Below are 13,476 nucleotides of genomic sequence, written 5' to 3'. Positions count from 1 at the left end.
GCGATGCGGTCGTCCCCGCAGCTCCCCGGCATAGCGTGGGGGTCCCCGCAACGGAACGCAGGTAAAGGGGCACCAGGAGAACCCTGCTACGCATACACTGTATATTATATTGTATTTCTGTATTTCTGCCATACCCGATGAAGGACCCTGAGAGGCCGGAAAGCTTGTAACATAACTACTTGTTGGTCCAATAAAATGTATAATACCCCCTACTCCCTCTCCCTCCTTTGTTACTGCATGGAAGAAAGGACCAGCACTGCGAATCCCCCTTTGCCTTCTTTCTCTGGGTTTCAGTGGTCAAAAATGCAGGTTAATTTCTCTGTATAATTCGATGTAAAACACTATGTAGAGAACCTAGTCAGTCATATGTAAAATATAAATATTATATGCTCATGAGGATTCTCCGTTCTTACACTATAGATTTGGTATTTTCAGTATAAATCTACTACAGTGTTGGTAGTATTAAGGTGCAGGTTGGGATATCTTCATTTATAATGACTGTTCAGGCACATGTATAGGCATCTCTCAGTTACACAAAAAGTGGTCTAAAACTGTAAATGCGACGTGATACGTTAATTTACAGCAATGAATTGGAAATGCTGTAAATGCACAATGTCCACCATCTTAAATGTACTGTTGCTGATATTGCTGCCATAATAATATACTGTATATAATGCAATACAAAGTATCCTACTATACTTCACATAAACCACGATGTGATGAGATGGAGGACAATTAATATTTAATTATTTATTGACAGGCCAAAATGTCCGAGGCGATGTCCAGGAGAATCAGAGGAGTTTTTGGTGCAGCCAATTTCTGGGCCATCATTCTATATAACATTTTAGCCCTCAACAGCTTGGACTTTGCTTTGATGGTATCCAAAAGAATTCTAATAACAGGTAAAACTCTGATCCACTCTATGACCCGTTCTATATTGGCCAAAACTCCCTATTTATTTGGAGTAAAAATTCAATATATAGATTATCCAACCTAGACACAGAGGCCAATATCTACTAATTTGTACTATTCCACAAAACAATTTCTAACTCCGGAATATACCTTGTTTCAATATATTGTGGTAATTTTGGTGCAAAACCGAGGCATTCATTCTGCCCCTCTGTATGTATGTATGTCTTGACATGTATCAAAGCATTTTGCACCCATCTGCCCTATCTTACAATTTAGGGAATGTCAGTAGGAGGAGTTGGTGAGGAATAACATGGTGCACAGATTATAATGCGATGTATCACATTCTGCGTCTCTGCCCCAGCTTGCACCTTGGGGAGAGTAGTAGGATGAGTTGGGGGAGAGTTACATGGTGCACAGATTATACTGAGATGTATCACATTCTGCATCTCTATGTCCCAGCTTGCACCTTGGGGAAAGTCAGTAGGAGGAGTTAGGGAAGAGTTACATGGGGCGGAGATTACAATGAGATGTATCACATTCTGCGTCTCTGCCTCAGTTTGCACCTTGGGGAGAGTCAGTAGGAGGAGTTGGGGGAGTTACATGGTGCACAGATTACAATGAGATGTATCACATTCTGCGTCTCTGCCTCAGTTTGCACCTTGGGGAGAGTCAGTAGGAGGAGTTGGGGGAGTTACATGGTGCACAGATTACAATGAGATGTATCACATTCTGCGTCTCTATGTCCCAGCTTGCACCTTGGGGAAAGTCAGTAGGATGAGTTAGGGAAGAGTTACATGGGGCGGAGATTACAATGAGATGTATCACATTCTGCGTCTCTGCCCCAGCTTGCATCTTGAGGAGAGTCAGTAGGAGGAGTTAGGAAGGAGTTACATGGGGCACAGACAGGGTTGCCAACACTCCGGGATTGACCCGGAGACTACGGGTTTTGGCCATGTATCTCCGAGCTATGGGTTTACCCATAAATCTCCGGGTGACGGCGTGCAGCGACGGCTCCTGGCATCCTTCCGACATCCTACGACTAAAATCCTGTGTAACACTGTTCCCCCCTCCCCCTCCCTTCCCCCCGGGAGATACACTGCTGTTACTAATGTGTGTGGTGCGGTACCTGTTAGGCTCCAGGAAATACTGAGTTGTCTGCATGATGGTATTTAGACAAGGACAGGCTTATGGTGATATCTGAGTTTCTTGTTGGTACTTCAGCGCCTCCAGTTATGATGGGCTCCCGGGTTTCAGCTCCCACCACAACACCTCCTACCCTGGAACTGACACCCAAGCAGAGGTATATCGAACAGGGTTTATTGTGCATCACTGCAGCTCTTCATTGCAGCAGAATGGAATCTCCCAGACTTCTGAAGGGTGCATACCCCAGTAGTAGGGGCCAATGAGTCTTGATGGACCCCAGGCTCAGGCCTGGGGTGGGCATGCTTTCCCCCGGTGGGGAAGACTGACAGCCCTTGTGCTCTCTTCTCCTCCCAGCACAAGACTGACTTAATTTGATACTCCCACTTGGAAGTCTCTGGAAGGGGCGGGCTCATGGACTGTACCCATCTCGGATAGGCTTACACAGGCCATGAGTCACCACCTTACTTCCTTCACTTACAAGTGGAGCATAAGGGGGGGGGGGGGGGGAGTCACTGGCCCATAGATTAACCTGTTACTGCCCTGAACATACTAGGGGGGCTTACATAACAGATACACTATGTGGGAAAGAGAGGTATTATGGGACATACCCTGTTATACCTGCATCAGATGTAAGAGACTGTTCTTACACAAGATGTAACTCCGCCCCAATAAACAAGCAGTGCGTCAAAACACACCTCTCTGCGTTGATATATAGACCTCTTTGCCAATTATGTTACATAGGCTGCAAGGTGTTTTATGCAATAGATCAGGGGGGCTCAACTCCAGTCCCCAAGACCCCCCAACAGTTCAGGTTTTAAGACTATCCCTGCTTCAGCACAGGTGGCTCAGCCAAAGAGCCTCTGATTGAGCCACCTGTGCTGAAGCAGGGACCTCAGTATTTCAGTGAATTCTCAAGTTAATCAAAAACATGTTTGCTTTATGGTGTCTATAGGTGATATCCGTAGAAATTTAGGGATTATCAAATTTGGTGAGACATCTGTAAATTACCATTTCATTTGCTGCAAGAAGATCCTTGCCTTCCCCTCTGGCAGCCACGGGGTTAAATAGCCTATTAGTTTTTTTTCATTGTCATAACAGATCATATTTACCTGAGCAAGAGTAGTATCAAAATGTCCTCGCTGCGGGTCTTTGGTAACGTTTTTTAAAGCAACGTTCATTTGCCTGTAGATGGCAGCAACACCCAGCAGTACACTGGCTGCACAGTCACTGGGGCTAGATTACTCCAGCAGCTTCCAAGTGCAATCCCAAGCAGGGCCTAGTTCAGGGGGAGGCCAACTCCAGTCCTCAAGGGCCACTAACAGGGCAGGTTTTCAGGACATCCCTGCTTCAGCACACGTGGCTCACTCACTAGCTCAGTCAAAGACTTGCACCTCAGTCAAAGACTGAGCTACTGATTGAGCCACCTGTGCTGAAGCAAGGACTGATTGAGCTACCTGTGCTGAAGCAGGGATATCCTGCAAACCTGACCTGTTGGTGGCCCTTGAGGACTAGAGTTGGACACCTCTGGCCTAGTTGATAAAATAATTGGGAGAGGGCTGGTATAAATTTGATTTCATTATGACCTAGCTGAAGTCAACCATACCAATATAAATATCCAACATGCTACAGATATATTCATTTCACCCAGATCACCATTTTGTTCATTCTTTTATTTTTGTAACTTTTCTATTTTTTGTAAAGATGTGTTAAAAATCATGATTTTATTCTTGCCCTTTAGGTCGCTGTTTTATTTTTTTTTAAACTCTGTCCAGGAAATATAAGCTTTTGCAATATTAAATTTCCGGGAGGTCAAAATGGAGCTCTTCCCAAATGGAGCCTAGTACACACATGTATTTGTGTGTATTCAGTGTGTACATATTCTACTTTCTACCAGTCAATCAGTTCCCATTGGGTAACACGCCAAGGTTGACTGATTGGTACAGGTAAAAAACATATCTGAATTGTCTGTCTACAAGCAATCCTGTGCTATGTGTATTTTTAGTTGTAGTCTTTAGTCTAGTCTTAATTAAATTAACTTACACTAACACTTAGGCATGACAAGACCCTGTTGAAAAAACCATCTGTGTTAATATGCCTCACATGTGCTATTTCACATTTCCACATTTCACTATTCCACATTTCAGGTGGTTGGGCTGAAATAAATTCTGTCAGGTGACTTATTAGGCCTTTATAAGAGCAACCAGAGCAGCCCTAGCTGTGAAAAGCAGCCCAAGATTCAAAGTGGCCCAGTGTTAAGTGGCATGGTCGAGTTTAACAGGGAGTGCAACAGGAGGGAAACAAGGGGACTACAGAACACCTACGGCCCTTCATTCCTGGATGTGAACTTCGCTGGAAAGGTGGACATTTTCTATCCCAGACCACACATCTCAGCACTAAACTACTGCTGCCATGATGCTGCTACTATTTATATTTGCTCTGACCTCGCTTCTTTTCAAAATACACATTTCTTTCTACCAGCCCCATGTCTCCAACTCGATTCATATATCTCCATCTTCTTTACCTCTCAATAAAAAACACCCACACAAATCCTCTATTCATATAGGGTGACCAGATTTTGAAAATGAAAAACCGGGACACATTTTTTTTTTTTACATAAAAGTTTATTTATTGTAGTACACTTATACTTTACTACCATTAGTCCTTGTTACATAGTTGTGTGTGTGTTGACCTCACTAATCGAACAAAAAAAACCCCAGATGTGAATGACTTTCTGAACCCATTAACCAGTGTCAGGATGCCCCCTCTTCACAATTTCTAAAGCAGCAATCCCGCCTGGGATCTTACCTGATCCGCAGTCCCTCATACTATACTATACGTACTATACTGGAGGGGAGGTGTTCCCTACCTGTCTTCCGATGTCTCCCGTGTGAAACTTGAGTCAGATCTGGAAGAAAGCAGGATAGGTTACTTCGGTGTAGGTATACGGCAGTTAAGATAAGACATAGAGAGAGAGGGAGACAGGGTGGGAAAGGGAGACAGGGAGGGAGTGGGAGACAGGGAGGGAGAGGGAGAGGGAGACAGGGAGGGAGGGTGAGGGAGACAGGGAGGGTGAGGGAGACAGGGAGGGTGAGGGAGACAGGGAGGGTGAGGGAGACAAGGAGGGTGAGGGAGACAAGGAGGGTGAGGGAGACAGGTAGGGTGGGGGAGACAGGGAGGGTGAGGGAGACAGGGAGGGAGACACACCCACTGATACATACACACACTGACACACACACACACACACTGATACACACACGCACACACCGAGACACACACACACCGAGACACACACACACCCACCGATACACACACACACCCACCGATACACACACACCCACCGATACACCCACACACACCCACCGATACACACACACACCGATACACACACACACACACACTGATACACACACACTCACTGACACACACACTCACACACTGATACACACCCACTGATACACACACGCACGGATACACACACACACACACCCACTGATACACACACACACTGATACACACACACACACTCACTTACACACACACCCACTGATACACACACACACACACACTCACTGATACACACACACACACACACACACACTGATACACACACACACTGATACACACACACCCACACACACACCCACACACACACACTGATACACACACCCACACCGATACACACACTCACACACTGATACACACACACACTGATACACGCACGGATACACACGCACAGATACACACACACACCCACTGATACACACACACCCACTTATACACACACACCCACTTATACACACACCCACTGATACACACACCCACTGATACACACACACCCACTGATACACACACCCACTGATACACACACACCCACTGATACACACACACCCACTGACACACACACACACTGATACACACACACACTGATACACACACACACACACTGATACACACACACACACACACACTGATACACACACACACACTGATACACACACACACACACACACACTGATACACACACACACACACTGATACACACACCCACACAGATACACACACACTGATACACCCACACACACCCACTGATACACACACACACACTGATACACACACACACTGATACACACACACATCTACTGATACACACACACACATCCACTGATACACACACACACACACTGATACACACACATCCACTGATCCACACACACACATCCACATACACACACACATACACACTGATACACACACACTGATACACTGACACACACACCCACACACACTGATACACCCCGCCTCCCCCTAACACCGCCCGCCAGCAACGGAAGTCACTGCTCGCGATCCCGTCGACCGGACGGGGGAAGAACCCAACCGCCAGACCTGGCTCCGCTCTCTTCCACCTATCGGGGATAAGGCCGCGCGCCTGGGCAGAAGCAGGGAGTTCCCCAACAGCAACCGCGCACTGTCCCCTCCAGCCATCCGCGCTCCCGCCAACCCTGCTCCCCCCGCGCCTACCTCTCGCCCGGGCAGCAGCAGCCACAGGGACCGGACGCAGAGGGGGGAAAGTGCCAAACAGCCAACGGCTGTCCCCGCTCCCACCTCCCTGCTCGCGCGGGCCGAGGGGATCGGGGGAGGAAGTGGAGAAAGCCCCGCCCCCGGCATCCTCCAGCCAATCACCTGCAGCCCGGCATATTAGAAGCCCAACCCCCTGAAATTCAAAAAAATACTCACCGGCCGGGCTGCCGCATCCACGCCGCCACCGCGCACCGTCACCGCATCTACAGTACAAAACAAACGGGACCAGGGAGAAAAACCGGGACATTGCCGGGACGGACTGGCAGCCGGGACAGCACAGAAAAAACCGGTACTGTCCCGGCAAAACTGGGACGCCTGGTCACCCTATATTCATACCCTCTATCTACTCCTTCCTGCTGCTGGGGATCTCCCCTAAGCCTGAAGCCAGACATACACACCTGCTGTCACCCACGCCTCCCTGCCATCTCTTCCCCTGTAAATGGTGTTAACCTTTTCATTTAACACCCATCTTCAGCACTTATTCCCTCACCTGCTGTCTCTGTAAGTTTCCCCTCAAACCTCTTAGATTGTAAGCTCTTCGAGGCAGGGATTTCCTTTCCCATTGTCTGATTTTTGCTGCACTTATTGTATTTTTAAAATTCCCTGTACTGTATTCTTTGTGAAGCGCTGAGTACACTTTTGGCGCTATATAAATCAAGACATACATAAATACAATATATTTTGGCATCTTCAAAATCGCAGTGTTAAATGATACTGCGGACGTCACCAACGCATTGCGTGTTTAAAAAAAAATCAGTTCTGTACTATGAGAAAATACTTGTTGCATTTTTTTTTAAACAACACTGAATTGCATTTTAGTGCATTATAATGTAACACGCCTTTTTTGTTTCTATAGCAACCATTTACAAAGTCACATCCCCTTCCTCTTCTGAAACAGGCTCTGGCACACCCCTTTTTGAGCTCTGCCCTCTCTCTAGCTGTGCACCAATTATATCTCGTGACTGCCTGGTCACATGATCTTCCCCACAGAACTTTGCATCTTTGGTCTACTTCTGCTGCACTGACAGCCATTTAGTGAACCCCCGAGCCGAATCTTCGCTGATCAATCACAGGAGAACAGATTGATCGGCAACTTGGCTAATTGCTTATCATTGTGTGCATTGTATTGATGTGCATATTAAAGGGGAAATTAAAAAAAAAAAAAAAAAACACCGCGCCTTGGACGGCTGCTTTAAGATTCAATGCTCTGTAGGGCAGGGTCTCCCTTCCCAGGTATTTTTTTATTTTTCAAGTACTTAAAATTCTCCGTAGTCTAACATCTACTCTGTAATCCACTTCGTACATTGTGTGTGTAGTCACATAATCAATATGAACAATTCAAATCAGTTCAGAGCAGCAACAGATAACCAGACCCGCAGGATCCATTCATTGCTGCAGTACTTCCTGATACCCGTGCAAGCACTGGAAAGAAGCACCTGGATTTACAAACGTGTTTCTAACGCCGCAGATTTACAACTCCTTAATAGCAGATGCAAACTGTACGATAAATGTAGCTTGTCTCCCGCAACAGCTGCACACCGGCTATTAGCTGAATATACCAATTTGCATACATTATCTGCCACTAATTTGCAGGGAAATTGATAAATGGTGCCCTTGTGCCCAGGTTCTATTGACCCATTTAATGAAAGCAGCGTTAATACCTAACCAGTAAGCAATTTACATCTCTTTAGTTAATTGGTGTAGAATGGTGATTCTGGTTTGGAAGATACAGTATGTTGTTTTTCTCTATGTATCATGTAGAATATTCTTCAATGCTGTAGAACTTTTATAGCAACCATACCAGTGTATATGTACCCCTACCATTAAACATCATAGGTCACAACCTTCTACCTATGTACTCATATAGATGTAACCTTCCTGTCCGGCGCCCTAGGGAGGTTACATCAGTGTAGTGGTGTATTAGACCAGCGGTGCGCAAACTGGGGGGGCGCGACCACCAGGGGGGGCGCGAGACTGCCTGCGGGGGGCGCGCGGTTTACAGAGGCCCCGCGCGCTTCCCGAAGGCACTTACATTAAGTGCCGGGGGAGCGGCAGGGCCCATGTAAACCTTTACTTACCTTGGCTCCACACGCGTCGCCATGGCAACGCGAGGTCATGTGATGTCACGTTGCTATGGCAACGTGACGTCATGACGCCGGAGCCGAGGTAAGTGGGGGTGAGAGGGGGCGCGGGGGTGAGGTGACCGCCGGCAGGGGGGGTGCAGGGAAAAAAAGTTTGCGCCCCCCTGTATTAGACATTCACATTGATTTACCTGGTTTCATGGGGTGTCTGTGGTTGGTCGGTGGTGGGAAAGATGGACGCCAGGAGTTTTTATAGTCGAACCTCAATCTTTATTAATGTTCCTAGGCTTGGGAACACTGCATTCACAGTACATATAGATTGACATAGTTGCACTTCTTTTCATCCATACTGATGTATCACTTTATAAACAGGTCTTCCCTTAGTGCCCACTCTTAACACACATGGGATGTGCTGGTACTTGTTCCTTTACTGATAATCTGGTGGAGCGGGCCCCCCTTCCCAGCAATATCCTTAAGGCTTGGTCCCCACTGGCTGCTGCGCGTTTTTTCAGGAGAGTGGAAAATTGAGATGAGACCTTGCGACGGAGCGCTAGGCCACGCCCCCCGCGGTACAGCCATTGAGGGCGAACCTGCTGGGTGGCCCGTCACTCCCTCCCCCCCCCCTGTCTTTGCCCCTGCAGCTCACTGCAGACCGGGGAACTCGGCTGCACGCGCCGCCAGCTTCGCTGGCACACGTGCAGCGCAGACACTGGGGCCGTAGCCTAATGTCCCTTTAACTGTGGGCCCATTCTGGGATCCTGGCCCGTTCTGTGCAATGTTACTGTTACTTTCCAATCCCTGCTATTGCTACTTCCTCAGGGAGTACTGAATACTGTGGGTGGGGATCCATGGATAGGACTGATCCCCAGACATGCTGGGGGCACTCCTGCTTGACCCACTGAGGCATGTCTACATTCCCATTAGTGCTTATGACCATACTATTGGATCCTATCTGAAGGGGCACTGACCATGAAACACAATAAAAAGGGGGGCCTGATTTATGCTATACTTTGGGGAATAACTTCCACACCTCTACTTTCTGGAGCTTCTCTCTGGCTGCCATGCTGGAACTCTCTCCCAGAAACCTCTGCTCCTGTCCTTTATACCTCTTATGACACAGACTGCTGTGTCACCACTGGGTGGAGCTTAATCTCTTCTCTGACTCTTAACTCCTTGTTTACTTCAGCAACCAACACCAGAAAGGGAGTGGGGAGGGGGGATACATACAAATCATTGATTCAACTATGGTTGAAGATGATAACACTGTCAGGTCAAATTATAAACTGCTGGAAGATAAACAAAGACAAATATCTATGAGTATTTTTAAATGGATAGAACATCTTGGAGAACACAATAAAAGGTCATGGAAGAATTACATTGTAGCTTTAACTTCTGGTTGCTATCTGCACAAATGTGATGTACGGATAGGGTTGCCAGGTGGCTTCTCCAAAAATACTGGACTCAATGGTGAAAGGTGCGTCAGGTCACTATGTCCAGGGAGGTAATACCGGACACACACATGTCCAGTATTACAGTACCTCCCATTTTTTACTGGACAGAGTATCCAAATACAGGACAGTCCAGTTCAATACCGGACACCTAGCAACCCTACAGTATGTACGGATTCACACAAAAAGGAACTGGTACACAATGTCTGAACACAAATACTGTACTGAACATTGATTAATGCAGCGATAAACACAGAATATACACAGAATATACACTGATATACACAGATTTTCGCATGCTCGTATATTGGTACATACTGCTGAAATTGTAAGCCTGGACATACTGGGAAATAGATTGACATCTCCTCATCCTCTTATTCCAGGTTTCCCCATCAGTGCTATATCAATATGGTTTGTAACCTACTGTGGAGTGCAGCTGATCAAGGAGAGAGAAAGAGTGTTGGCCATCGAGGAAGAGAAGGGAGACAAACAGAAGACTGCATAATCAAAGATGCTTTCAAACAGAACCCAAACAAACACCTTTAAAATGAGTCTGTATCCTGTACTGTCTGCCGCAGGCCTTCCGAAATTCCGGAGCATTGTTAGAAATCTCGCTCCTAGACAATACAAATGTGTATGCAATAAAGAGTGGATTAACAGAATATTACAATTGATATAAATCCAGTCCTGTCAAGCAGGGATGTAATTAGATTAATTATAATGGTAATTAATAATAATTAGACATTACAATAATTAGTTTAATGCAGAAATACCCTCAGAAGCACATTCTAACGGAGGGTGAAAAAGTGTATTTCTTTTGAATGGAGGTATTTTTTTGTAGCACGAATTCAAAACACTAACTCCAGTAATCACATTGTACATGGAAAGTGCCCAAAACCTTCCACCTTTTCTGCTTTAAGTGCCTGCTCAGGAGAAGCGGATATGTTCATGGATGGGAAGGGGAAATGATTCGATTAGCACCTACTTGGCTATGAAGATATAAGTGTATTTTGCAGATCCCTTTATTTTACTTCCGAAAGGCACAAATCAAATCATTGATACCTCCAGTGACATAAGAAAGCCTATTCTGCTGTGGCCTAGCTAAAGATTATTATCTTCACTACACACATTTCATCATCATTACTATTATACATTTTCCCTGTAATATGCCCTTGATACTATACCCTTATATTTTAAAATATCATGTCACTGTTTGTTACACCAGGGCTCTGCATACAGTATATGTTATATGGTTGGGATAAAACTATTGAGGCTTCTTGTAACAAATGACAATAACTGACATGAATGGAAAGTTATGTGCATAATGTCATTATTTTGGGGGAGGGTCTTTATTATTTGGGGCGTGGGATATCTTCCTCTGCCTCCAACTGTAAAGTGTTAATAGCGAGAATAAAAATACAGAACGAAAGTTTCTAAGATAGAAATTATTGATCTACATTTTAAGTTACAGTTCTTACCTTTTTAAGATGAATTGTTGTGCAATATGTGTCAAGCAGAACAAATGGGAAATTGCTCCATGTACAGGTGTAAGTGGCGTTATTTTGCATCAAAGGGCTTTGCGCTAGGTTTGCTCTACTTGTACCAACGAGCATTTTGGGGAGTGGTTCTAGAACAAGTTCTAGGAGGAGATAAGCAGCCAGTACAAGATAATGCGTATATAATATGTGTATAATTGGCCAAGTTTTCCTTTTTTTTTTTGCATTTAATAAATCAGTCAGGTACGAGAGATGGCGTTAACCACTGCTTCTACAAGACCTTCACCACATGTGAAAACCTCCCCGTACAACTCCCCCTGTTCCAAAACTATACAAAATGGTACCACCTCCAAGCCCCCTAATTATAGGGTGGGTGCAAGCAGGAAAAAAAATAGAATCATTCAACACAAAAGGAAGAACCGAGTTCTTCCATAGATATGCGCTCTGCGTCGATGGTATACGTCCATCCAATAATGAAGAGACGAAAGCGAATAACGCACCGGGGTGAGTTTGTAAATATTGCATTAATTAAAAAGTCCACACAGATCGGACCACAACAACAAGAAGTTACAGAAATCACAGTAATATCACAGCAAAAATACAACAATAAAGACATAAAAACGTACAATAAGTAAGAGGTGATACGAGGAAGGATGTACCGCTGATGAAAATGTCCGGTCTGCCGTCTCCGTCAGCTAGATGGAAAACTCACTTGAACTCTACCAGTCTGTGACACCAACCAAGTGAACGTGCCGAGAAACCTCACGTGACCTCTACGCGTTTCGCACTCAGGGTGTCACTTTCAGAGGTTGCTAGCACGTACAAATCACAACATATCACAGATACAAGTATGCATTTATATTCAAAGTGATACCTCGTGTGGTGTAATGATTTGAAAATGGATACAACTGGTGCAAAGCCCAATTTAACAAACTGATAAGGCTACAAAAAACAGTAATAATACCTGATACTTGACACTCGTGTAGCCAGGTCCCCCTCGGCACAGCAAACACCCCAGGTACTCACCGCGGCGGTCGGGGGTAGAGCGGCCGCTCGCGGGGAGGTGCGGATGCATGTGAGCGCACGGCGCACACCCTCAGTAGCATGTGGGTAGTTGCCGTGTGCTCGTGCGGCGATTGCGAGCAGAGTACTCCCGGCGGCTCCCGTTGCAGGGCGTCACCATCTTAGCTGTGGCGCCCGCATGCGCAGTGTGATAGAGTGACGGGAAGGCCAGAGGCAAGTCGTGCATGCGCAGTGAGATGCGCGCGAACCCCCACCAATCAGGAGAAGGCTCTAAGCAGGGACTACAAGTCCCATGAGCCTTAGGGGACCCCACGTGACACCAGGGAGCCTATAGGTCTGTAGGATCTCCCTGCTACAGGAGATAGATACATTTCGTGGGGTTTGAGACAGTCAGTCGATGCCAGGAGGGGCTAGGTGAAGAGGTGAGGGTGCAGGGGTCAGTGACCCACTGCACTAGGCCAGCAGCCCCCTAGGCCCCAGTTAGCCCTGAGCCACTCAGTAGTTGTGGGGCTTCAGGGACAGGCCCCAGGTTAGGGACCCTGCCGCATTAGCATATATAGTGTCAGTTAGGGACACAGCGGATGCTGCGCTTCCCACCAAGAGGCTTGGGATCAAGCCTACTCCGCCGAGAGAACGGAACTGTACCCAGGGTGGACAGCCCTGACCGATCAACCCGCTGGAGGAACCGGACGTCGCCAGGAGGTCATGGGATTCTTTTTGAAGATCCTTTGAAAGCCCAGGTGCCATCGCACTGGGCAGGTATTGTTACACACGTGCACCACCTACAGAGTACTC

At 46.4% G+C, this 13,476-nt stretch overlaps 1 protein-coding gene across 2 annotated transcripts in view; it reads left to right on the top strand.

Annotated features, from left to right (window-relative positions):
• The window catches only part of HHATL (hedgehog acyltransferase like), a 60,531-nt gene extending 49,707 nt beyond the window's left edge, over positions 1–10,824 (top strand). The window contains exons 11-12 of one of the 2 annotated variants that reach the window (XM_075588001.1): positions 761–902; positions 10,546–10,824. In XM_075588001.1, coding sequence (XP_075444116.1) covers positions 761–902; positions 10,546–10,667 — 264 coding nt within the window. In that variant the 3' untranslated portion in view covers positions 10,668–10,824. Of the gene's footprint in view, positions 1–760; positions 903–4,199; positions 4,513–10,545 lie in introns of those variants that run through there. The other variant, XM_075588002.1, reaches the window with a different exon arrangement.
• The last annotated feature ends 2,652 nt before the right edge of the window (positions 10,825–13,476 follow it).

Source organism: Ascaphus truei, chromosome 2 (genome assembly GCF_040206685.1).
Source record: "Ascaphus truei isolate aAscTru1 chromosome 2, aAscTru1.hap1, whole genome shotgun sequence".
In the NCBI taxonomy this organism is placed as follows: Eukaryota; Metazoa; Chordata; class Amphibia; order Anura; family Ascaphidae; genus Ascaphus; species Ascaphus truei.
Note: the sequence above shows the minus strand (reverse complement) of the source record. Positions and strands in the feature narration are given on the sequence as shown.